The sequence below is a fragment of the Pyxicephalus adspersus genome, chromosome 1, assembly GCF_032062135.1.
Source record: "Pyxicephalus adspersus chromosome 1, UCB_Pads_2.0, whole genome shotgun sequence".
Taxonomy (NCBI): domain Eukaryota; kingdom Metazoa; phylum Chordata; class Amphibia; order Anura; family Pyxicephalidae; genus Pyxicephalus; species Pyxicephalus adspersus.
Window position 1 is genome coordinate 157761227 of NC_092858.1, and position 27033 is coordinate 157788259.

At 35.9% G+C, this 27033-nt stretch overlaps 1 protein-coding gene across 1 annotated transcript in view; it reads right to left on the minus strand.

Annotated features, from left to right (window-relative positions):
- ROBO2 (roundabout guidance receptor 2) overlaps window positions 1-27033 on the minus strand; it is a 624073-nt gene that overhangs the window by 266479 nt on the left and 330561 nt on the right. Inside the window, exon 2 of the mRNA XM_072419149.1 lies at window positions 3299-3625. Within this exon, the coding sequence (XP_072275250.1) occupies window positions 3299-3625 (327 nt within the window). The remainder of the gene's footprint in view (window positions 1-3298; window positions 3626-27033) is intronic.

The following is a 27033-nucleotide window of genomic DNA, read 5'->3' on the forward strand; positions in this document are numbered from 1 at the left end:
CTTTTTGTAGGTGAGGTGATGGCTCCTATTTCATCTACCTCTCCCCTTTTTCTTTCCAGTTGTTGACAACCTTACATCTCATGCTAGGAATTCAATATAAACTGCATAAACCAACTTGAAATATCTATTAGGATAAAAGCTGTAACATAAAAAAACATATATAACAAAACAGTTAGCTTTCTCATTGGATGACCATTTCAAACATCATTGCAACTATTTTGCTGTTTGAAGCCTGCACCCCAACGTAATGTTGGCCATATGGATTTTCTTACATCTATAGGAGTCTAATACAAACATACGCTCATATTGTTTGTTATTTAAACATCAAATCTTTACCTTATCTTATAAACCCATTTAATTACCTTTTTGCAGCTGTCTCCCTTTAAATTACTCTTGAGCTTTCTCCCCTCACTAGTATTCATCATAACCCAAGGATGCCAAAGACAGCTGGACACACATTATGGACCCGTTAACAAAACCTTTCATTTATGTTATGTTATAGGGCTCAGTATCATTTTCAGCCATCCAAACACCATGTAAAATGTTGACCAAAATGTATAAAAAAACTGTCTATGAGAAACAATGGTTCCCAAGAGGGGAACTACAGACAAATTGGTTTATGCACATAAAAAATAAATGAATACTAACATGAAAATCCTATTTTACCTTCTAGAGTAGAAAAAAAATGTAATATATTTTCTGTGAGCCCTAACCTTTGAACGGAATCCTATTTTTCTGAGGGAAATATTCAACAATGTTCTTTAACCCAGAACTAGTACGGACCAAGGCAAATAAATAATAATCTTGGGACTTCATTAATTTTTCATATATTTTCATTTTGACCACTGCACCCTCTTACCCTGGTCGATAGATCAAGCTGCTATCATACATTTAACACCTGGGGCTATGACTCCAGTCTCTAGGGAAAGTAACTGACTTACTGATTCCAGCTAGATGAGATGCTTGCTTACAATTGTTTAAGTACTAAAACGTATGTTTGTTCTTTTTTCTTTCTGAAAGATACTGTCATTTTTATATTTGCACAATTTGATACTATAAACTAGATTTTTTCATGTATTGACATATTCATTATACTGAGAATATTTTAGTTTGTTTTAGCTTTATTTTAACACCTTTAGCAAGATATTTTGTAATATGTTTTACAATATTGTAAAGTTCAACCAAAAAGTAAAGAGCTTTTATTCTCAGAACTTCATAACCCACAGGAAGGTCCAATTTGCAATAACAGCAAAAAAAAAAAATAGTTCCTGACCACAAAAGGAAATCTGATAACTCCCTGAATCAACATTTTATGTATTTCTTATACATGTACGTAGCTTTTAATATTTTGTGCTTCTGGAAGCTCTTTTGTAGCAAACTACTGAGTCTGCTACACTTAGTTCCTGTGAAAGACTATTCCACATTTTCTCGGCTTTTACAACAAAAATTGCTTTTTGTATGTGCATGTGAGGCTTGTTTTCTTTTTTTGCAAGCATTATGCTTTTACGTGATTATGAATATGAGCCATTTATATGTTTGTACAGGATGATTGTATCCTATTGATTCTATCCTGTCGATGTAGAATATTATCTATTCACATTCTGTTGTGATTCTTCCTAAGATCTTATATTTTGCAGTATTACACATCTACAGTTAAACAAAAGGTATTCTTAATGTACTTAAAACATTATCAGTTTATTATTGTATCTATAATTCTAGTTTTTGAAGTTTTTTGTCTTGCTACTATGTTTTTTCCTTTACTTTTTTAAGCCTTTCTCCTTATTTTAACCTGCTAACCAACTAATGTGTGTGTTAAAGAATTTTAGAGTATTTTTTATATATTTTCATTTTGAATGACTTGAAAATAAAACCAAACTTAAAATAAAAAATGCCAAAAACAGTTAACTTAGGGCGATCAGGTGATACAGGCTAAATATAACAGGTTTACCTGGATATTTGTAAATGCAATGCTGATAAAATCCGGAATATGAAGCTAAATATCTGAACTTTAAATATATATGCATGTAACTGTATGAGCCGTTAATATTGCCTAAAATTACAAAATAATTTAAAAATATATGGTAAAGATATATACTGCCATGCATCTTTAAATCTGAATTTTGGCATTGTTTCCTTTGACAAATTGCCACAATTAGGAGAAAAACTTAACACTAAATAATTGATGAAGAATTAAAAATGGGGCTCATGTTAGAATTGTTAAATGCTGTAATTTTAAGCTCAACTAAAAGAAAGCCATTATTGTGTCAGATGAGGATCTATCCTGAGTATTCCCAAAGGGCTCAATTGGAAAATTCAGTCAGATATGCTTCAAAGGATGAGACACGGTAAAACCGCTTTTCTTTTGGGTTATATGGTGCCATTACAGAAATGATTCTGTGGTTTTAAAAATGTTTTGTGATCTAAACCCATTTAAAATCCCTGCACTTTTATTACAACTGGTTTTACAGGGGCCTGCACTTCACTCATGACCTTCAAAGAGCTTATGTGCTGGTCTTCTACGCACACAGAGGTTGTAAGATCAATGGGAGGGAGCCAGGATAATACACATGAGTTTGTTCAGTGCCAATTTAAATTGCAAAATACACATGAACTGCTTTACACAAACCATTTAAACCAGTGACAACAAAGGATTCATTATGCAATAAGTGTGATTTCAGTACATTTACAGATTCTGTAACTTTTATTGTCACTAGTATGTAATTTTATTGTCACTAGTATATGATGGTAAGTACAATATTTAAAAGCTAGCCCTGTAATATATATATAAAAAAGGTATAAAATAAATGACTTACGTTGCAATTTTTATTATATATTTTGTTTTATAACAAAAAGATTTTTTAATAATGGAGAAAAGGGATAATAGAGTTTTTTTAACATGGCAACCAATGATATTTTAGTTTTATTTGCCTATGTAGACATGTAACTGGTTCCCACTTGTAAAACATGCAGACGTTCTTGGCTTCTCCCTTGTTCAATGAAGGTTTGACCCAGAAAGTAATGGAAACAATGAGCCTAGACATGTCTAAAATGACGGATTGGGTCAGGCTGTCAATACTCCAGCCTCCAAGATAGACAGCGGATTTATGGGCATCAGAATTCCTGCATATAACTTAAAGGTGTTTACTCTATTAATACCAGGAAATGTCAACAATTCTAATTATTAAATATGTTTGACATCCCTTAACTGGAACAAAGTAGGGTTTCTTCCAGTAAAAATGTAAATGTATAAATATAGTACAGTGATGCAGTTTTTATTTAGATAATAAGGTGAACTTACAGGCAACTTCTAGTGACGCATTACGACTCATGGCTTCTCCAAGGTAGTTCCGTGCAACACATACATAACTCCCCTCGTCTGGCTTACTCCGACGTCCGTGAACAATACGTAAGAAAAATAAAGATCCGCTGGGGAGCAGCATTCGGTGGGAGCGTGGGTCATCTTTATCCGTTTCCACTCGCTCAAGGTCCTTATACCATTCTATGGTGGGCACTGGTCTACCTTCTGCTTTACAGTTCAATGTTGTAGGCTCTCCTTTTGAAACAATGACATCTGAGGGATGTTCCACTATCCGAGGAGGAAAGTCTTCCTGGCGGAGACGTGATCCTAGAAAAAAAAATAGTATTTAGAATGTTAGTCTGTTACAAAAAATGGTTGATTTCTTTAGCACAGAAATTAAAATATGATATTGTAACGCAAAAGTTACACTTTGAAACACAGTATTGTCCTCAAACTCAAATAAAAGCATACTCTTGTACAAGCTGCATGTTTTTTGTTTCCTGGGATTATTTTAAAATGAATTATTGGGCACAAGACCATGCTGCCCTATTTTTAACAGTACCAAACCTATGAAGGTACTCTGAAGACTCCAGAAATGCCCTGAAGATATACTTAGGGTTTTTTTTTATAAAGCAGTCTCTAGTGAAGAATCAATGCCCACCATTGAAAAGGCATGGACCTGGAAGATTCTTTAGTGGGAATGTGTGATGAATGTCAAACTCACTGTTATATAAACAAACGAAATATGTAAAAAGTGAAACTTTCTAGAGAAACATTTTCCATACTTTCCACATTTAGCAGGGGTGATAATCATAAAATAACACATTTTAATGTTTCATTTTGTTTGTCTTTCTGAAACATATTGTTTATTTAACAAAAAATCTAGTTGCCAATGTATATCATATAAATGTCTAACTTAAATGGAACTGAATATTATTGGCTTTCTTTACCAGTAAAAGACTAGAAAAAGGGGCCATCAAACGGACACAGCATCTTTAGTCTATTTAAAGGCCAACACTGCTAAAACTACTCTTTAGTCTTTCTCCGCAAGTATACCTGCAAGTTTTCCCTACTTATCTTTTTGGGATTCTGGTGGCCCCTCTTTCCCTGTTTTATGTAGACCCTGCATCCAGTAGAAGCCCAAACAATGGTGCCCTGCTCCTTTGTTACTTTTCCCAAAATAAAGAATAGAAAGGTTATGGCAGCTGTGAAGGAGTAGCTCTGAAGCACCATTAATATTATTACACAGTATTTATATAATGCCATCATATTACGCAGCGTTGTACAAAGTCCATAGTCGTGTCACCATAACAACATTAAATTATGAGTCAGCCATCTACTGCCCAATCAAAACTGAAATGTAAATTTTGGATGAAAAAGGCCAATAATTTTAAATTACGATAAACCACAACGTGATCTTGTGATTAGAATATACATGACATTAATAATTTAACTATCTGGGGAATCAGTGAGCCCCAGGGTCCTGTAAACATGGCCATTTAAAGGGAGTATGATTAGTTTAAAGCATGAAAACGTATGCAAGACCTAAGAGTCTGGACAATTGTTATTGTTGCTCAGTAACCTGTCTGAGGAGCGGAATGGAACACAAAGCCTTTAAGGCGGGAAGCAGAAGCACTCACCATCCAACAACCATCTGTCCTTAGTCAAATAAACAAGGAATTGCAGAAGTAGTGCAACAGTGCATGTAAAGAAGATCAGGTAGCAGACACAAGACTCCTTTTCCTGTATTAGAAATAGGAAGCAACCCAGCTGTTCCATAGGTCCTGGGAGGCCAGTCTGGGGGGTGGGGGGGGCCATAACTTGCTCTAATTATTACTAAACTGTACCATTCCTTGTAAGATTTCCTGCAAAGCGTACCTTGTGGTAGTGCACCATCTGTCATCAACATTATATCAACAACATTCCATTTCATTTAAAAATGCAAGACATCCACCACCATAACTTATATGTAACAATGTAATAAAAATATTTCACATATTTGCCTGTGAATATCAAGTTACCCAATAAGTTAAGGTATTACTGATAAGCATTTTTATAAATATATACATAAATAATAATTAAAAATATATAATAACAAGAGTTCATATTATAATATATTAGGATTCACTAAGCAAGTTAGCTAAGACAAATATATTTTATTATCAAATTTTATTCACTGCCATTAAAACTTACCTAGTTTGAAAAAAAGTATCAAAATTCAGTAAATCTAGTACATTGTCATGCTACCTGGTACCTAATCGGGTTCAGTGGATCTGTTGCAGATGTACATATTTTATCCATTGGTGTGGCCATGGAAGTCAATGGTCATGTGCTGCCAAACCATAATTTTGAGACCTGCTCTTGGCAATGTTCTCTTAGCTTAATGATATTAAAAAAAATTGGCAGGCTTTGCTCATACCTACCTAGATGATACCTAAACCAATTTACACCTTGCCAATGCAGTGTGTTGCAGAAACACTGGTAGTGCACATTATACGAGTTAGCAATCTGAGGTGCCAATCATTTCTAATGGCACCCAACACACCCAAATCACACCAGTGAGATGTTATTACACTTCCATGTGTTGTGATGCTCTGTTTTGGAAAAAAATGGTGAATGTGTGATTTTTTTGTTTGCTCTTTTTCATTGGCATGACATTATTTTACTAGTCGACAAAATACAACGCACATTACTTGCTAGCTCAATCCAAAGAATATAAAAGTCTGAATGGGCCTAAAAGCTATAAAAAAAGGAATTAAAAAATAAAAAATAAAAATAACAATGGAGTCAAGCTTCTATCTACTTCCAGCCAATTCGTGACGTCATTGTGCATCACCATATCCTCTCGGAATGCAGAAGCAATTTGTGCATCTAGATTTTTGTTTAGTTTAACTGGCGAAGGACCATATCTTTTCTGCCCTTTATTTCAGACATGTAGGTTGGATTTAGCTGCAGGCTATTTCCACATCTCTGTGCATGCTGCATTTTTTAGATAACAGCTCTAAGGTATTATCCATCTGAATGGTCACATGGAACAAACTCAGTCACTACAGACTCATTTAGTCTAATGGGAAATCCAATTGCATGATTACATACTGCTCACAAGAAAAAGATAAGGGCAGGTGTACTGTGGATTCCTATTAGAACTAATGACACTTTCATAAGTTTGGAGCAACCTTACCATTAAGTGAAACCAACTGGTTCCGATACACTTTATGGGTATCTAATGACTTCTATCCTGTTTAAAACAGCAAAGATGGAATGTGACCTGTATAAAACATGCTTTGATTCCACAAACTTTAAAACTGCATAGATGAAACCATCCAGAACGAAACAATGAGATAGCTGAGAAATTCCACTGCACAAACCGAGAACAGCTAGGACATCCACTCAGTCTACCGAGCCGAACCAGATGCCTTTACTATGGAGCCACGTAATTGAAAGTAGAGTATTTACCAGTTCACCAGCCTAATAGATACAGTATTTAACTCAGTTCAACGCTCTCCCACTTCCCTCACCTCTATTTAAATGGTAATGCACCTCTTTTGAATGGATAGGAGCTCCCATGTTTAAAATAATTGAGTGTCTCTTTAAATTTCCATTGCCTAGCTGTCACACCGTGTAAAAGGCGGTATGACTAAATAATAAATTGAATGCCAAATGGATATCCATAATGATATACTTTGGCTCTCTTCTGTACTAAAATGTAGACCATTTTAAGGAAAAGTATTGATAATGTCACGGAGTCATGAAGTGCTTTTAAATGTCATAAAGAGGCAATATGTTATGGACATCAGCAAGGGGAAATAAGATACATAATGCATAGGATGGAAGTCTTTTTAAAGAACGGATATATAGGAACAGGTCACTCTCAAGTCGGTCAGGAAATGTTTACATTATTTATGATGATTTATAATTTTACATTTTACAATTATTTAAAGGAAACGATTCTCTGTATTCTGTTGTTTCCCCTAATTCTATATATTCTGTTATTTCCCCTAATTCTATATATTCTGTTGCTAGGCTTTTGAGGGTGCCTCAAGGCCCTGACTATGTAGATTGCCTGTTTTCTAGTTTGTGGAAGGTGTCATTTGTTAAACTAAGAGAGGTTCTGATGTGGAACATATGCTGAGCAAAAGCATGTCAGATCAGGGGCCCCCTGTGTAGCAAAAAGAGTATAAATGTATAATGCAAGCACTATACCTTATAGCAAAATATACTGCATACAAAAAAAAATAAAGCTGCACAGTCACATTTAAAAAAAATTGGTGTTCATATAGAAGCCAACGTTACTTAGCTTTTAAACCAGATATTGCTGTAGCACCGTAGTCTATCCCATTCCTTTTGGAGGGTGTTCTAATGATCGGAGAAGCTCTGCATTTATTGTAGATAAGTTATTCCCAAACATACCTTGCTGTCACTTATATACAGAAAGTCTGAAGATATGAGGTATTTGTAGGTAGGTTCTCTAAGACATTAATCAAATTTAAAGCTACCTTAAAAGTCCAAATGGAGATACTAAAGGTACAAAGCACAGGCTTCAGAAGGTATACTTCCATTGACCCTGAGGGGTGACCTCTGGTTTATTGCGTTGTATTGCATTTGTAGAAAACAAATTAGGGCGATTCAAGTGGACTTTTTGGTTTTAGCACTTTGCAGTGTTTGTTTTAGTGGCTGACTGATTGCTTTTACTAGCCTGGTATTGTGGAATGCTCAACTGTCTTATGAATAAGCCACTGATCACCCATCCTTATTTATGTCACAGAAAGATAATTCAACTAAACTGTGGTATTGCATGAATTGTGTTCTGAGTACAATTATAGCACCAAGTGATTTAAAATGTTATGTGTAATTGTTCTAGAAAAGTGACTGATTGCTAAGCATTTCAATTGCCTTATTGCACGTTGCCAATATAGTTCAGCTGTTTGAATGGAGATATTTTGTAATCAGACACTGTCTGTTCAGTTCACTTCTCCCTGTTGGGGAGCTTCAGCTCTATTGCGGCGGCAAAGTCGAAGATTGCAATGTGTCCTTTGTAAACTATTAACACAATCCAAGCATGGCTTAGCAATGTCTGGCAAGCATGGAACACCACGGGGGGTAATAATTTATTTTTTTAGTTGGCACTATCTTGCAGGATGTGTGGCTAAAGGAGGCTGCAGAAGGCACAGATTGGTGACTCCAAGACAGTTCATGAAGTACATGCTGATTCTACATGGAACCTAAACAAAAAGAGTTCCATTCTTTTGGAGAAGCCATTATTGTAAGAACATTGCACTACACCTAACATTAAAAAATATATAACATGTTAGTTCCACTTTGAACATACAGAATAACTGTGCTATTCAGTTGATAAATTAGGAGTTAGATCTAGATACATCTGGCGGAATCAGATGTAGATTTCCTCTTTTACTTCTTCTGCTGGACATTCAAAATATTAGATTTACAATAGCTGCCAAATATATATTTATCCTTTCCGATAAACGAAACCTAATAGCCTAAACTTCAAACTGAACTTCCATATGCTGCTCGCATCTAGGCTGTTATTGATGGACACAATCTGTATCTCTGAAGGAGCCTGTAATACACAATCAGAATTTAATAACAATGAATTCACAGTAACAATTCCAGAGAAACATCTGTTACTGTTCAGAAGTTGTATAGCTGATTGAATAATGATTCAGGGATCTTCTTCATTTAGCATATTCACTGCACATCAAGGAGCTTGCTTCTCCCTCCAGTAAACTCACTATACAAAATGCCTTATGTTACTTCTCCTTCCCAAGGCGGAATTCTTCCCACTTTCTCCCTCTGTAAAACACTACAGTGATTTTTCATGTCAGTCTGCAAGATGGTGCCCTGCATTTATAACTGGTAGAGCCAGACATACACTCTGTGCCTTCTGGGTGTCCTAGTCAAGTATCATTCGGCTCCAAGTCTGTCTTGGCTAAGATCTGCCTATCTTCAAAAAAGAAAACATTTACATGTAAGCAGTTCCTGGCAAGTCACACAATGAGGTTTTATTTTTGAAAGATGTATACAAAATAATAGTGCTTAATAAAATTGAGCTAGCACAAATGCACCTGAACCTCGTGTTGACCAAGAAGCATATATTTGTTTGTGTGCACTAGATTGCCAAATATATATTCAGTGTAGATATAGATATTGGTATGGATCATTCATTTACTTAGGTTTATTTTATGAAATGTAGGTTGCAGTGATAATGTATTCATGGCTGATCATGGTGACCATGCAATTAACAAAACCCTTGTGAACAGGATTCACCCCCAGCACCCAAAAAGGAATTGATCTTTCTTATTATGCCAATTATGTCATTTGTGAAAGGGATTCTCATCATATGTCACTCATGTAAAATGTAGGATTCCAATTGCTTGAAGTCATTTGGGAGTATTTGTGGTGGGGGGTTGATGCACACTAGTCATTTAGGAATTTCTGGTCACTGCCAAAAGTCATCTGAAGACCCCAATGTACCCAAATGTGTATGCAGGGGCTGGGTACACCTACATGTATGAACAGGGGTACACACCAACATCAACCAGTTTGGGGTCAAATTTGTTTCTTTGCTCTTTTATCCTTCCTGCTCTTCTATCCAAAACAGAGTAAATAAAGGCTTACACAGCCGTCCTATGCATTGATCCAGGAGTGCCTTATAATACATAAAGCCATAGATACAGCACAAGATTACTAACAATATTGTTATATAAAAATGAAAAACATTTAAAACAAGTCTATATTTCAATATGTGTCCAACAGTGAATTAATAAATCTGCCAAAAAAAATTACAACGGGACTATCTTTGTCAAGTCACTATAGTAAAAAGTTGTTCCCACTAAGCTCTCAGGAAGCAAGACGTAGCTGCAAGAAAAGGAGTCCTTGAATATGAGTTCCATAAAATGATATCACTTATGAAGTTTGCTTAAGTCCTCACACTGTACCATATGTAACTGGCAAAGGTACATTGATTTATTCTCAGCAAAAGTGCAGCTATACTATAAAAGGAATACATATGTTGTATCTGCCACCTTTTTTCTTTCAATGAGAAGAGGACCCTGGTGTGCAGGCCAGGCACTTTCCACACTAAACGTAAATCGTATAGATTTCATTTACTGGAAAGCGTGTTCTTATCTTGTGATCTCTATCAAAGTGTTAGATAAAGGTGCAGTGCTCCATATATCTGAAGGGCTCTTTATTCTTTGTTGTAGTAGCGAGTTATATTTTTATATGCATCTTAACTAGAACATGCCTAGCTTTCCTATTAGTCATTATGTTAGACATAATGGAGCTATACAACAAGAAGAATATTTTCTAATTTTAGCCCTCTGCATGATGTGGTATGGCTGCAAACATTACAACTGTTCTCCATATTATGTATGACCTAGATAAAGAAGACTCCTAATGAAGGTTTGCTGGAAAAATGCAGCAGAATGACTGGATGGAGAGAATAGAATTTTTCTTTGTGACACCTTATGAAAATAATAAGCATTGGAGAGAAATAAACACCTAAATCATGCTAATGAGTTACAAAGACAAGGAAATCGGAAACATCTTGAAACAGAATTTCATGTTTCTATAAATAGAAGTGATTAGGGAACTCTTGAGTTTAAAACAGAATTATTTGCTGGAGTATTTCCTGAGTGGTGTTTATTTGGAAAAAATGTGTTAAACAATTCTGTTTTTTTTTTTCAGTGGAAAAACAGCTGCTTTGTTGAGGTGGTATTAGGTAGAGTTCCCTTTTACAGTCAGGTGTGCTTTAATAGTGTTATGGGTGTTATAGGGTAGAAAAACTTTTTAGGGGTGGTTCCACAGAACAGTGGAAAGGTTTCCAGGACTTTGGGACAACTCAAGTGGTTTTGTCTTAAAGATCTATAGCAATATCCATGTGTGGAATGTGGCAAACCAAAGTGCTGACTTTAAATTATTTGGCATAGTCACTAATAACCTTGTATAGCAAACTTGGTAGGCCTGAAGTCTGATCCATACTTGCAGTGACTTCAAATTAAAACAGATTCTGATCTCCTCCTATATCTAGTAGGCCATAAAAGTGTCTGTGGAAAAACAGATTTGATGGCTTGCTGCAATAGTTTTTTTCTGTTTTTACCTCCTTAATGCACTAAAACATTAGAGAAAGGTAATGATTGGTCACATTGGACATTAAGTGCCATGTGAACACATTGATATATGAATATATTGTGCAGGATTTGTTTTTATGTTTTAAATGTTCCCCTGTTCTTTACCAAAGGCCAATACAACCTTGAAATCCTTCCATTTCCCATTATGCATTTAGTTGATACAATCTACGATGGTTCCCTGGGAATTTCATATTAGTAAGTATTGACAAGTAGGATTTAAAAAGGGAAAATGTATTTATCAGCCAATTTAATAAACATGTCATAACTGGATAATGATTTTTCTGTGGTCCTTAGAGGCAGTATCAATAATAATGGGTTAAGGAAAAGCAACTCAGCAGAAAAATGTCTAATGATATGCTTTACCTTTCTCACACAGCATCAGCAGCTGTCTCTTCACCCTAAAAAGGCAGTTCTCATGTATTTATTTACTTGTCCTTTGGATAATGTACAAATCTCCCTTTATTCCTTTAACTTAGCAGAGATTTGGCCCAACACTGCTTCCAGTCTGATTGCCAGGTGACCCATATTTTGTAAGCCAGTCTTGAATAAAAAAAATGTGTGTTTTGATATTTGTTGGTATTACTGTTGCCAAAAAAACGCCAGCACCCTTTATTAGTACTATTACTATTCTTTTAACAATTAGGTCACACCAAATTTTGGCTGAATAATTTACCCCTTCCTTATCACTCAGTAAGGCCTGTGTAGATGGGTTTTGAGTTTTTTTGATGGCATCAGTTGAACAGGAATAATTAATTACATGCAGCTGATTTCTATCTGACCTGCATTTTATCTGTTTCAAGTAGGTTTTGCATTCTCTAAACTTACATAGGAATGTGTAAAATATATAGATATACTTGAAGTGAACAAAAGCTCATCAACACAGGCCCAAAATTGTTTTCCCTAGGTTGACATCTCTGCATCAGGTCTGAATTTCTATTTCTGATAGCCAACCGAGGTTATGGCCTAAAGCTGCGTACACACTTGCAATTTTTGTCGTTGGAAAGGATCTTTCACGATCCTTTCCAACGACAAGGGAGTGCACGATGCATGAACGCTGCTGTACATACAGCACCGTTCATGCTCTATGGAGAGGGGAGGGGGAGAGCGACGGAGCGGCACCCTGCTGCGCGCTCTCCCCTTCCCTTTCATTAGGATCGGCTGTCGTCCATCGTCCGTGGATCCGGCAGGTCGGTCGTCCGGACGATGGATGACACCGACTGTACACACGGCAGATTTTCGCCCGATAATTGGCCGATGCCGATTATCGGGCGATAAAAATCTGCCGTGTGTACGTAGCTTAAGATGTCAGAGCTGCCATATCAACATATCATGTTGCTGAATGGGTCCAACCAAGTAACTAGAAGAATAAGGTGAGAGTATGGCTTGGAGGATCAAACGGGACAGTCCTTGGGCAGCACAAAACACCTGGTCATGGCAGGAAGTATAGGGGCAGAAAGGCCCTACCAATATATTGGCATCATAAGGGTAGCACAGCTTCCAGCAGGAAGTAGGCACTGCTGTGTATTCCAACATCATCAACCAAATCTTCCACCAAGTAATAATAAAGGACAACACAAACCCTAATGGTTTATGTGGCCAACAACAATGGTAAAAAAGCCAATAGATACACTGAATTACAATATTTTGTGTATGAAAGTCACACGCATTAAATACTGCTTTGCCTGTGGAAACAAATTATGTAAAACAGAAAAAAGTCACAATCTGGCATACATGTGACATACATCTCAAAGTGCTCCAAGTCAGATTAAACATGAATTTTATTAAAAATTCTACCTAGAAGATCCATCTGTAAAATAATAAGAAGGGTCCCTAGCTCAGCTCAGCTGCTATTTTTAAATAAAAATCATAGCTATAGATTAAACCATCTGTGAATTTCATTTTTTTAGTAATCCCCCTTAAGAACTAACACTAATATTAAAAGGTGTGACTGTGACATGAGCCATTGCCTCTGGGAGCACAGTTATTCCAAAAGCACATTACACCACTGCACTAATCCTTATCTTCTCATATGGAAGCCTGACCTACCCTCTAATTGATTATACTGAAAACCATATGTAGGTTATTAAAAGTGATACTGAGACAGCCAGTATGGTCATGTGATGTCAGCAGGTGGTGTGCTTATCTGTGACAGAGATGTGATAAATGGACAATATCATCAATAATGCCACGCAGGGAGTACAGACTACAGGGAGTCCAGGAACAACAGCTTTCCATGTTCACGGGGAAAGAATTTGTATATGGTCCGATGGTCAGAAAATGGAAGCTCTTGTCTAAAACTTCTTGCAATTGTATTTCTCTTCTGCAAAGATCATAAAAGTGGATGCTTAGCTCATAACATACAGGTATAAATGTATACTCTTAAAAAAATAATCCTAGAGTCTTGTAGAAATGAGATGCAGGGTTCTTGAAAGATGTTTTGAAGTTTTTGTAATTTAAATTATAACTCTTGTAAATCATTTGGTCAAGATATCCTGTGACTGCTGCAAAGCTAATGAAGTTATTCTGCTATTTCTCCATATTAAAATGCAGAAATTCACACTTGGGTAATCCATTGTCACTTTGTGGCATAAACAATTGCAATGTTTTTTTTTTATTTAATAAAAGACTAACTTATACCTTTTTTAACCTTTGCTGCATAACAGTTCTACTGAATTCCTGCAGCCTGTTTATAGACACTGTCGGTCTACATGTACATCAATTGCTTTAATTCCCGGTACGTAGAACCAGTTTTAGGGTAGGGTACACTTAGCAAATGGAAGGGGTGCAGACAGTTGTGCATTTAAGTTTCCACTTTATATTTGCCCAGGGCAAAACTCTTTCCATGCCAGTAAGGGTTTACTTATGGTAACAGTGCAATATAGACCTCTAATATGTACTGCAATGGCTACTTTGGAAGTCCAGGTGTCAGGATGTCAACACAAGATCACAATTTGGAGATGTGTTGTCACCGTATAACAATGGGTGCCAGTCTTTCAGTGCAGTATTACCAGATATTATTTTATTAAAATCTGCAGATTTAAAAGGCTTAGAAATAAAACAAAGCATATATGAGATTTAGTGATTGGGTTTCCATCTACTATAACACATACCCCAGTTAGTGTTTGTACTGCTTGGATAATGTGATTTAGAGATCAAGGTGAGCCGTCAGAGTCCCACAAATTTATGGTAGCAAATATATGGCCAAACAAAGGCCATAGATTTTCCACTGTTGTCACAAGCAAAGGCAGAACGACAGAGCTCCATAACAGCAATCGACTGTAGCAAGCTTAGCTAAAGAGGGATCTTCGTTTCTTGGCAGGGGAACAAATTCTCGAGCACAGCAATACCAAGGATGAGATTTTTTTCCTCTGTAAGTAACTTAATGAATGAAGTCCTAATTAACATTATGGCATTGATAAATGGAGAGAGAGATTAGGGACGTACTCGATATTCAGCCCTTCCCAGATGGACTGTCAAAGCCACATTAATTCCTATCTCATTGTAGCATCTGCCTCTCCCATAATCCACTGGCCCTTGGTATGAACAACACAAACTGTTGTGACTCAATTCGATTTATATCAATCTAATTTCTTTTAATCCAATTTGTATTCCAATCTACTACCTTCTAATCACTTAAATCCTCAGCCTCCATCTGGTAAATTTTCTCTCAAAATTAGCCAAGCAGATGCCTCAGCAATTGTCTTCCGCAGTTAGGCTAATCGCGCCCTAGCAGTGGCCTACAAAGTACATTCTTTCTATACGTGACTTAGGCTGCTGCCCTCCGTGTTACAAAACATGGAGGCTCGGGACAGCCATTTTGTTGGCCATTAATTGGTTCATTTGAATTACAGTGATATTGAAGATGGTGAGGGACAAAAGCGCCAGCGATGGAGACCTATACGCAGATAACACAATGGGCTCATTTGTCATATGGACACTTGTGATAATATTGCTTTGAATGAAAGAGGGGGAAAAGGCATTGAAGCAGAATGTATTGTCTATTAAATTGTGTATGGCAGAATCCTGCTCAACTCAAGGTTCTTCATAGCCTTGAATACCTCTGAGGCTTTGTGTTCCTTTATTTTATGTGTGGCCTTCATTTGCTATCAGCTGGGACCTTCTTTTGCGCCTTTACACCTTATCCCATCTGGAACCGCACACACACACTATTAATTTCCTTATTTTAATGGAAAACATAAACAGAGGTCTTATATTCGCCATTAAAAGGAAGCTAAATATAATGTACGTCCTTTCCTTGTTTACAACCTTCTTTATATAGAATACTTTTATGTGTCAATCATGGGTAAATGTGTAACATTTTCAGAAGATAGTTAAAAAAAGGTGCTATTTAAAGAAAACCTGTATTCACCTTAATGAATGTAACTAGCAAGAAATGTTTGCAGTCATCTGAAGGTTGCCCGAATGTACCATTACAGTATGTATATGTATGCTAATATGTCCTTAGCCCTGTTCCACTCTTTTCAATCACATCATACTGATAGTCTAAAACAATTATTAACATGTGCATGGTAGCCACCTCCAGTAGGAGCTTTGCCAACCAATTTCTTTCCCAGGATGGCATGATGTAGCATGGCACACTCTTAAAGGAACCTTCAGAGTCACAACTAATACACTTCCAAAGATGTGGGTTCCACTCATCGTGGCCATGTCCTGAATCTCCTAGTCCTTCTGGTTAAATAACGGACACAGACCCCTGTAATACATGTTTTTACAAACAAAATCCCCCTCTTTTAGGGGACTTTAAACTATTTTGTGTGCCAGGCACAATGTCTACATATGGAAAATTTGTTCTTGTTACATTCCCCTAACTATTCACATATCTGCTACTCAATCTTTACTTCTTCAGTTATATTATTTTCCTTCTTTATTATTCTTCACTTTGCAATTTCCTTTTTAGTCTAACAAACTTTACTAGCTGCCATGTGTGTTCTATATATAAACAAGATGATTTGAGAGTCTATATATAAAGCAGTAAATATAGCTTTCACTATACATTCTTTGGTGATGAATCGATCAATGTCAATTGAACGCACATGCACCTGCAAGATTTGCCTGCAGAGATGTGATGCATGTCAGAGTTACTGCTTTATAAATAGGCCCCTATGTGTCAAGAATTCACACCAACCTCAAGACTGAAGCAGTATATACACAGAGATCTAAAGCTTGATTTTAACATTAGACTTTAATAGGAGATAAGCTGAACATACAAAAGTTATATAAACATATGCGTTAAAATTATTCAAAATGCAAAACTGGTCATACAACTTGCCCTGATTAATTTTTTTTTTTTTGGGTGACGGTACACAAAATGACTCCTTTACACGAGCTCTGCAGGGCAAATCATGTTTTTTTACCTACACTCAAAACTTAAAAAGAAAAAATATTCTACAATTTTTTGCAATTTTGTATGTCAACAGCTTTTGCCATCCGAATGAATAATTATTCTTAGCCCTGGTGATCTTTTCCACACCTCTGTCACACTACAAAAATCCCTTGAGTTTTAGATGCTTGGAAATCATAAAATGCACCGTCTGCAACCTAACAAACCTAACAAACCTACATAAAATGACCATCAATTTGCTAATTGTGCCAAACGTGTTTCAGGCCTTCAAATATTTCAATTTTGATCTGATCAACTCTAAATAAAAACTGAAAAAAGTGGAGAATTAGTTTTAAAAAAAACCTAAAATATTAAATTTAAACAATAAAACTAATATAGTAAAGTAATACATGTAGATATGTATTATAATCAGAGTGAAACTATATTTTATATTATTTACCCAGAGACAATTTTTTTTAAATGTGGGCTGTAGAAGGGTCAGGTATGGCACCTTTTTTTCAAATTTATTGCTACCGTGACAAGCTGTTTTAAGTAATCCAGTTATAAATTAAATACACATATGGAACCCATATTTCTTGTCAAACTTTGATTCCAGTCCTGAGCTTTTGAAAGCTCTGCATGACAAATTAGTTGTAGACCTGACTTTGCTATGCAGCAGTTAAAAAAAAACACTTGGTCACCTTCCTCCCCTAACCTGTGATTGGGCAGTAAAGGACAAAAGCCAGTGGATAAGATTATCCATTTACACTTTACTCATGTGAGTACATTTCTTGTCAGCACTTTATTATCTGTTAGTGGTGCCCTTCCCTCTTTTTACACAGGGGAGTACAAGGCGCTAAAACCAGGTCAACTACAGGCCCTTATGTTACTTGCGTTAAAAAAAAAAACTAAAAAAAAGAAAACAATTTTTTGGAAATTTTTAAGCCTGCCCTATGTTCATTTATAATGCTTTCTAAATATGTGTTTATTTTTCAATATGTTCATATCTCCCCATTCATATCTATCCATCCTTTATCTTTCTCCCTACCCATCTATCTGTTTATCTAGAGACAAAGCTATACATTAATATTGCTCAACAAAATTTGAAGTTTAAAAAAGTTTGTACTGATACCAATAAAACTCAACATTTGTCCACTGAGAACTCAGTGTACTCAGTGTATTGATCGACCACTTTTCCATAACTGTGCCAAATGCATTTCAAGCCCTTTTAGCTTTGCACATTTATTTCCTTTTCCAGAAAACAGAAACCAAATTCTGTGTCCCTTAACTGACAGCTGAAAATGGTGGGAAAATGCACCAAAACCCAATCAAAAACAAAAAGACTAAAAGAAAAAAGAACTATGAATAGATGTTTCATTTCAGGCTGCTCACGTTTAGTTTTTTCCCAAGTTTCCCCAAGAGTAAATCAGAACCACAAGTTACAATTAAACTCTAAAGAAAGTTATTTAATATGCATGTTGACAAAAAAGATACAAGATATTAATCACAAGGAATTAGCATTTTCATTGAGGAGCTCAGTTCAGCTGTGTGTTTCAATTCACAAGGAATAAGGCTCTTGGACTGTAACCGTCCACTTGCTTCATTTATCGAAACATTACAGCTTTCTGCTAACTGTCATTAAGAAATGAATAATGGGCCACGGCTTTACTTTTCTTCTTGATTGATCTCACTGCCCCTTCAGACCCAAAGTCTTTCAATGTTACTCTGTGTCTACCCTACATGTAGAACAATAGAATCTGTTTTAATCACATGGGTATTATTTCAGGAAACAAGACCTCATCTAAAAAAAGAAAAAAAAATGCAACATAAAATTGTAACAATAAAAAATAACTTAATGAAAATTCAGTAGTTTCCGCCAAACATAAAGTGAATCAGTGAACTGTGATGGCTGTGCCTGGAGACATTACAATTTTTCTAAACTGGGAAAGTTTATTCAATCTTTCTATAGGCCCCATTTATACAAGTAGCTTTTCAGTGCAGGGACATTCCAGCATCAATAAGTAGACAATGTTTGTATCATCATATTGATAATGTGAAATGTTTAACTTTCTGTGTTCTAAAAACTTTATTTGTGTTTCCTGTGTTGCTTATAGCTACTTTATCTTCCATGGCAAACAAGTTATACCTTGACAACTACCAACCTTTTTTTTTTTTTTTTTAATGTTTGCTACTTTTTTGGTATATATATGTCTATGTTTGAAGTTTTATATCACTTATCAGACTTCAAAAGAGTAAGTATACACAAATTATGTTAGCAGTAGACCAATATTAGAATAAAGAAAACAGAATTTTATACATGGCTACTATTAATAGGTCCTGAAAGTTGCCTATTCTCATTCATTTTGGAATGTTCCTGTGTCTAGCTTTAGATAAGTTTTGACTTTTGACCTTCTGTTAACCTATTGGGGAGGCTCACCCTACCAGGGTATCCTGAACATAGTCACACTATAAGGGAAAATAATAAACATCTATATATATAGGTGACAAGTAAACCATCACACAAATGTATTGATAGACTGAAGAATGTATATATTTTTTTTAAGAAAGGCATTTTAGAACAAAACCTTCTTCAAGGGTCAGCTTACAGTAGTTGAAGGGATGGTGGTATACTGTAAAAAAGTACAAATAAAAGTCAAAACAGAGTAATAAAAGATGTGGACCCTAGTAGCCTATAATGCGGACATGAGATTGCATGGGACTTGACATGGGATCATTTTAAACAGCATTATTGGCTGTATGTAGCCCTTTTTAATACACAATTTTAATTTTAATACACATAATTGTGAATTATAAGACCCCTGTGCTTTTTTTGGGATAGGATACTTGACAAGAATAATGGTAAATTTCATTATTTAGGATGCTGGGGAGTTCAGGGAAAATACAGAATGCATGTTCAGGTTCTCTGAGTGCTATCAGACACCTGGGTACCTGTGCTAGATAATATGTCATTCATTTTAACTTGATGTGGTATAACTGAGTTTACAGTAATGATGGGAAGCTTTAAAGAAGATAAATGAGCATGCACAAGGGACAACGAAGAACAAGAAGGTATTCTTACTTTTGCTTTTGTCTCTACTTATACAGGTCTTTTGATCATTTGTTTTTAAGGTTCACCTAAAACCAATACTTTTGCTTGTTTTGGATAGAGTAGGAAAGGATAAGATTCACCTTCTATATTCATCCTGATGATCATTATCATGGTAACAAAAGTGAAGGAAAATTCAAAAAATTTGACTTGTCACCAAAGCAGCTGTCTCAGAAAGGATTTTTTTTAGATGGATCTACTCCTAATTCCTAAAAGGTTGGCACGTCTTCTACCGCTATTGATGGAAGTGCCCTCTGATAGATTAGAATGGAGCCTACAAAGGCAATGGCTGACCTAAAGACCATCTTTCCTTAGACAAACATAGAGGGTGCCATTGTTAACTCGGAACCATAATAGGTATAAACATAAGGACTTGTTACTTCTATCTAACTTTATGCATACTAGTTTCAGGACTAGTTTAGCATAACAGCCAGACAACTGACACATACACAAGGTGGTTTCCAATTGTAGCATTTTTAGCCTTTGAGGTTATGGCAATACAATAAGGCAAGACAATACTTTTTATTGCATATCTTCCATATATTTTGCATCCCTCTCTTACTTTGCTGCCTTTTGTCTACTGTAAACTTACAGGTCTTCGTGTGATCCACTATTTATGGCAACAACCTATATCAGTCTAATTACAGAGGTAGCAGACTTCACTGCACATTCTGTGGCTCAATTAACTCACTTATCTCAGAATGTCACAACATGTCACTGGCTGTAGCCTTCGATCTTTAATGAAAAAGATGTGATATTGATCTTTTTAATTGGTGAGCCATGGTGAGTAATGAGAGCCAAACACTGTAATGAAGCCCCCTCTTCACGAGTTATAAACAGCTTATATAGTTATAAATGTATAAACAGCAAGGGACTGGCTGGTAGCAGGTATTGCACAGAATAGTTTTCACCAACCTGAAACTTATCCCTTTCATGAGCATGTTTGTATCCAAAATGTCCATTAGCATAATCCGCTATAAATATTACAAACATGGCTGTAAAGAAAAGATTGCTTTTGAAGTCCCAATGCCTCTAATAAGTAAATTCACAGATGTACCTGTGCAAGTTTTTCACCTATTATACTGCTAGGCCAAAAGCCTTTCCCTCCCCTGCACTTTTGGTGACAGCTCTAAAATTTTGTGTTTCACACTCCACCTATCTTTGTTACAATAGTCACAGATCATACAGAGGATTAAATGTCTGCAACGGGACAAATACAGCAAAAAAATACTTGTGAGTGGAAAGTATGGATATTTTTTTCAGAAAGGGTCAGGGGTGAGAATCAGGACATTACACGTTTACACTAGTATTTGGTGATTGGTGAGGGAAATGCGATAAAATGCCATGTGTGTCATAGAAATTAGTTGATTATAATAAATTTTATTAACAGCAAACAAGTTTCAGGGATTTATAGACATTCTTCATCGGGGCTTAAAAACTTTACTCTATTTTATACTTTATCCTAACTTCCTCTCTTTAAAGTATCAACCAACATAATGTAGTTGAATCAGTCCTCTTTAATATGATGTCACTTTAGTGTTTTAGGATTGCAAATGGAAATTCATATAAACTCGAGGCAGAAAGTGTTTCTAATAGGAACTTAGGACACCAAAGTTGCAGGACTGTAAATCTAAATTACTACATTTCAACAGAAAATCATTTAAGTTTCTTTGATATTCAGGTTAATCACTGTTTTTTTTCTCAAAAACAAAAATCTCCATACAGATAGTGTGCCTGGAGGGAAATGAATTCAAGAAACAGGAGCTGTAACCACTAAGCGATTGCATCTGCATTTTAAAAGCAATGTTCCTTTTGAAGAGAGCTCTTCTCAACTATTGCAGATTATACAGCACTGTAATCATTGTACTTTCCTGAAACATCTGTCAGTAGATCAGTATGTGGACTATAAAGATATCTTAGTCACAATTTTCAATATTTGCCTGTGGATTACACATTAAAGGCATTCATTCCCTCCGTTGGTAGGCTCCTATCTCAAATCAATGTATTGCTTAAAAAAATGCAGAAAGTCTCGGTTCAAAAGCAAGGATGATAAATTAGCTTTTGTGCAATTGTTTGATGAAACACAAGAAAAGATGCAGGTCCCCTATAAAGAAAGTCAAGTTCCACCAACTACCAGGGGAATGTGTTTGACTTTGCAATGTAAAAGGAGATCCAGATCAATGCAAAACATACATTTCCAAAAGTGAACCATTTATATTAGACAATTTCACTTAACACTGTAAAGTCCAGCAAAAACCTTTATTTTTTGGTTTGGTTTTAGTTTTGTTCTAACATCTGTCAGTCAAAATTTAGGAAGACACTTGAAAGATTGGCATAACCAATTTTTTCACTACCTAATGAATTCAATTAATTGTGACTAACAACTACTAAGTACGTCATGACCTGGATAAAGTAGAACCTTCACAAATGGTATCTATCAGGTTTGTATAGTCATTTGTGTCTGTGAAGGGGAAATTTCACCTGATGACTTTTTCTGGTTGTCCTATATTAGCTGAAAATTTTGTCCCAAATTATCATCCTCCCTTTCAATGTGACTTTAAAAAAGTGTGTGTTCATTTAGTTGTAGAGATTCCGAACTTTGTTATGGTGACCACAAAGGTAAGGGGTAAAATCTCACCAAAGGAAGAAACAGCAATAGCATCACAACCTAAGTGCTTGATGAAGCTTGCTGACTACCAGGCAGGAAATGAGGCAGGGTTAGCCTGGAGATTCCAATTTATGATAGGGTTAGGACTAGTGAGCTAATTTTACGTTAAGGTTGGGGTTCAGCTTCGGAAATTTACATGCGGATACTAAAAAAAAATTGGATCAAGAGATCTCTCCAGTCCCAATCATGGCAATCAGGTTAATTATGGAATGAGAATTAAAGCTAAAGCTCCCCAAGAAGACAGGGACACCAATATACTAAAATTACTATCTATACTATCTAATGCTACCACTAACATTGCTGGCCAATGGAATGTCACCCTTATAGATAGCCAAAAAGATCATTGGTATTAGTTAAACTGTCTAGAGTTTCAAAAACTGCTCACTGCTCAAGGAACCCTCATTAACCTCTGTGGGAACCCTGGTTGAGAAACACTGATCTATACATATCTATAGGTTTGGGTTATACATAAACTTTAGAATTATACTGAATACACACTACATAACAGATCCAGCACGGATATTTCAGAATCCAGAACTAATTACTTGCAAAACCGCTACCCGTATTGCACAGACCAAGTATATTTTTGGTTAAACTTACACTAATCATCGAGCGCAAATGATACAAGCATGGCAGAAGGTTCCAATTTGTCTTGCAATTTAACCTTTGACAAATGACCCAAAAACACAGAAACGCACTGGTAATATTGAATGTGTCTGGCACTAATAAACTGCTCCAATACACTTCTTCACAGATCTTGTTAAGATAAAGTCTCCCTTAGCCAGATAACATTTAAGGAGGACACAGAACAGAGAGTGGTTTGGAAAAAAACAGCCATTTCTCTAAAAAAAAAAAAAATGTAAAGGACATTTGAAAAACAAAATTGCTTATAGCTATTTCGGGAAAAAAGCTAATTTTTCAATAATCAACTCTCAGTGTTCCGGAAACCCAAGGCAAACTGTATGTATAAAATGAATACTATATGACAGTATTGTATATTAATGCAGAAATATTGCCTATGTATTAAAAGCATGAGTTTTAAACATGAGCTCAAGCACTTCTTGGGCTTCTTTCCGCACTTCTTCCAAATGTGAGCATTATTTCAGCATGAAAACAGGAATTTCCTGTAATGAGGTGCAGTAACTGTTGCTCTTTTATAGTGCAGGGTGACTGGTTTTGTATTAATCTGTAAAGGGAGGACCTATAGGGTTCCACCCATTACAGGCAGATCTTAGGCTCAGGTTTGCTTGATACACAGGCTATGCAGCACAGTATTGATGCCACTGCTTCTTGCTTTTAACCTCCCAAGCGGTAATCCCGAATGTGACTCAGGGTAGAAAAAAGTTGCTAAAAGTGGTAACCCCGAGTCACACTAGGGGTAGGTAATCCTATGGTCTTCCTTCTCCGTCTTCTTCTCTCTTCCTCCGGCTGGCTTCTGCACCCGATGAGTCACCGGGGAGTTCCCGGTGACGTCGGTGCGTGTGTACGTTGCCGGTGGGGCGGGAAATTAATAATTCTTATAACTGTATTGAATGCAGTACATTGGATTGATATGTGGAAAAGCAGTATGTTGTTTTCAAGAACATTTATTTTACAGTATATATATTAGTATGAGTATAAATATGTATTTTTTTTTTTTAAATTGAAAAAAAATATATATTTTTTGTTTAACAAATAGATTTTTTAATTTATTTAATATATTATTTTTATTATACTCATACTAATATATTGTACTGTAAAATACATTTTCATGAAAAACAATGTACCGCTTTTAGACATATAAAACCGGAAGGAAATGAACCGCTAGGGAGGTTAAGGTAAAAAAGTGTAAGGTAATACCAATGTTTGAAAAAGTATTTAGTGCAAACAAAGTGGAATTATACACATTCTTTTTTTTTATTAAGGAACACGTGTTCTGCTTTATCATATACAACAAACTTTTTCTAGCTGAGCTTGTCAACTAACTCAAAGTTGAATCTAGGTCAGCAATCAGTTCATTGGTAGAACCAAGCCCATTAAAATATGGATTTTATTATGTGAACTTGTTATATGATAGATCATGAAAAGCATCATACTCACCGGTTACTCATTATCAAAAAAGAACTAAGCCTTATATTTAAACAATTGTGAACGAGCAGGTTTTTTATTGCAGAAGGGACAGGTGATACCTATACTGTAAAAAATAAAATTGCTTGCCTGTTCAAATTTTTTAACACAATTCAACTCTCCTTGCTCCTTTCCGGCATCTTCACCTGTTCTTCTTCTCCATTGCTCTTCCAGGTTTGAGATCTTCCCCCAACTTGACTGGCCAGGTAGGAATGACATGACTTCCAGGGCTTCATATGGGAGTTCATTCATTTTTGGCAGCCAGCTATGCATTGATTGTACACGGAGCTGCACATGCACAACTCAGTGCACATAAAAGAAGAGATTCTGAACAGGCAGGTACATTTGTTTTATTGCAGAAGAGACCTAGTCTGTCCCTTCTGCAGTAAAGAACCTGTCTGCTTGCAATTTTTTAATTGTAAGGTTTAGTTCCATTTTAATGTTCTCCTTGCAGCCCTACTAAATAACCCGGTATAATTAATACACAACAGTATTTTTACAATGTATACTCTGTTGAAAGTCTCACCTCTTATACACTAGACTGCATTATAAATGTCGCTAGGAAACTAAGACAGAGACAAACAGGCACTGTCAGGGAGAAGGCTGATGTAGAACTCAAGCATGAAATAAGTGAATTCACTTGTTAAACTGGGCAAAACAAAACACTAGACTCTTCTTTGAAACTCTTCTTTCTCAAAATAAGAGTTTTTTTTTTCCTTTCTTGAATTCTCTCGGTGCAGACATTATTAATCATCTGTTTTTTACAGCCGTTGACTGATGCTATTCATTAAATTGCGCACGGTTGCAAACTTTAGCCTCGCAGAGCTCTCAACGTCAACCATTGTTCTGCTAAGTGGACTCTCAGCATCAGAGCTTTTATTGAAGTCATAAAATAAGGGAAGCCTGAAAGGGATCACCGCCACAAAACAGACACACAACAACAAAAAGTGTTTGCTGGAGAAGCGTAGATGTATTGGGCTTGTAATTCATGGCTCACCCTGTGTTGTGTTCTTCTTTCTACCTCAATACACACATTGCTTTGGCTTCTCAAAGAGAAGCGACCCAACCATTGCTCCTCTCCTAGCAACCGCAAGCTCTTGGAGAAGAAGGCATGTTGTCTGCTTGGAGAGGAAACACAGGGAATTTTTTGGAAAACACAAAGACAGACACATGTTCGTTTGCATCTCTGTGAAATACAACAGTTTGTTTATTATGTGATTAGAGATGATCGACCACATTAGAACATACGGCTCATTCAATAAATTGGCGAGCCTTGCTTTGGAAAACTGGCTTGCCATTGTATTGAAAAGAGACGTGTTTATCTTGTCAATTTGGTTCAGGCTTTTGGATTGGAAAATGGAATGTCTAGACTGATTTGACTTAAGACACCTATAGATAAACAGATATCGCACACATAGGGGATATACTAAATGCAATATCTGCCATTGAAGGTCTACCTGCCCTCCAACCCACTCAACTACACATTGATGTCCCCTAAATTGGGGCAAATTTTAATCTAAAATAAAACCTACCTCTTGAGAAAGAACTGTTCAGATGAATATATTTTTTTTCATAACATACTCATGCATAAAGTATAAAAAGGCCCATGCGTACCCATAAAAACTAATAAAAACACTTCTCCTTTCAAAATTACACTGCTAACATCCTCATCCTAGCATATAGATGCACTGAACTTTTTTACCATCATGTATGTTTTTTTTGCATAGCTTACTTTCCAAGTTCACCCCCTTAGTTTTAGCTGATATTGTGACCGTGCCATGGAAAACAAAACTTAATGGTGATTTACCAGATACTTTTTATAGTCAGTTTCCTTACGTTTATCAAAGTGTGAAAGAAAATGAACTGCCTCTGCTTTCCTTACTGCAACCAGCTCACTGCCAACCCTCGAGTGTTGGTTTGATATTATACAGACCAGTTCACAAACACAGTACACTAGACATGCCAGTTCAATTTCTTCTTCCTTATTGACCATAATTCTGATTATAATAAGAGCCATCCCGGAATGTTTTAGTTGCTAGAACACTTAGTGCCGGATAGTTTCCATGTTCTCAAGCTTTCCATTTCCTCTGATCTTTTTTAGACATCTTCAGACAGAATACTGAAACCACACTGACACACAGTAAGTATCACTGAATGTTAATTATTAACTCTCACTACTGTATACATGATAAATGGGTCAATGCAATATATATATATATATATATATATATATATATATATATATATATATATATATATATAAATATAAACCTAAAAAGACAATTCTTCCTATTCACAAGCATTCCAACTATGTGTTGGTTAAAACACACTTATAAAGAAAAATATACTTACATTACATCTCAG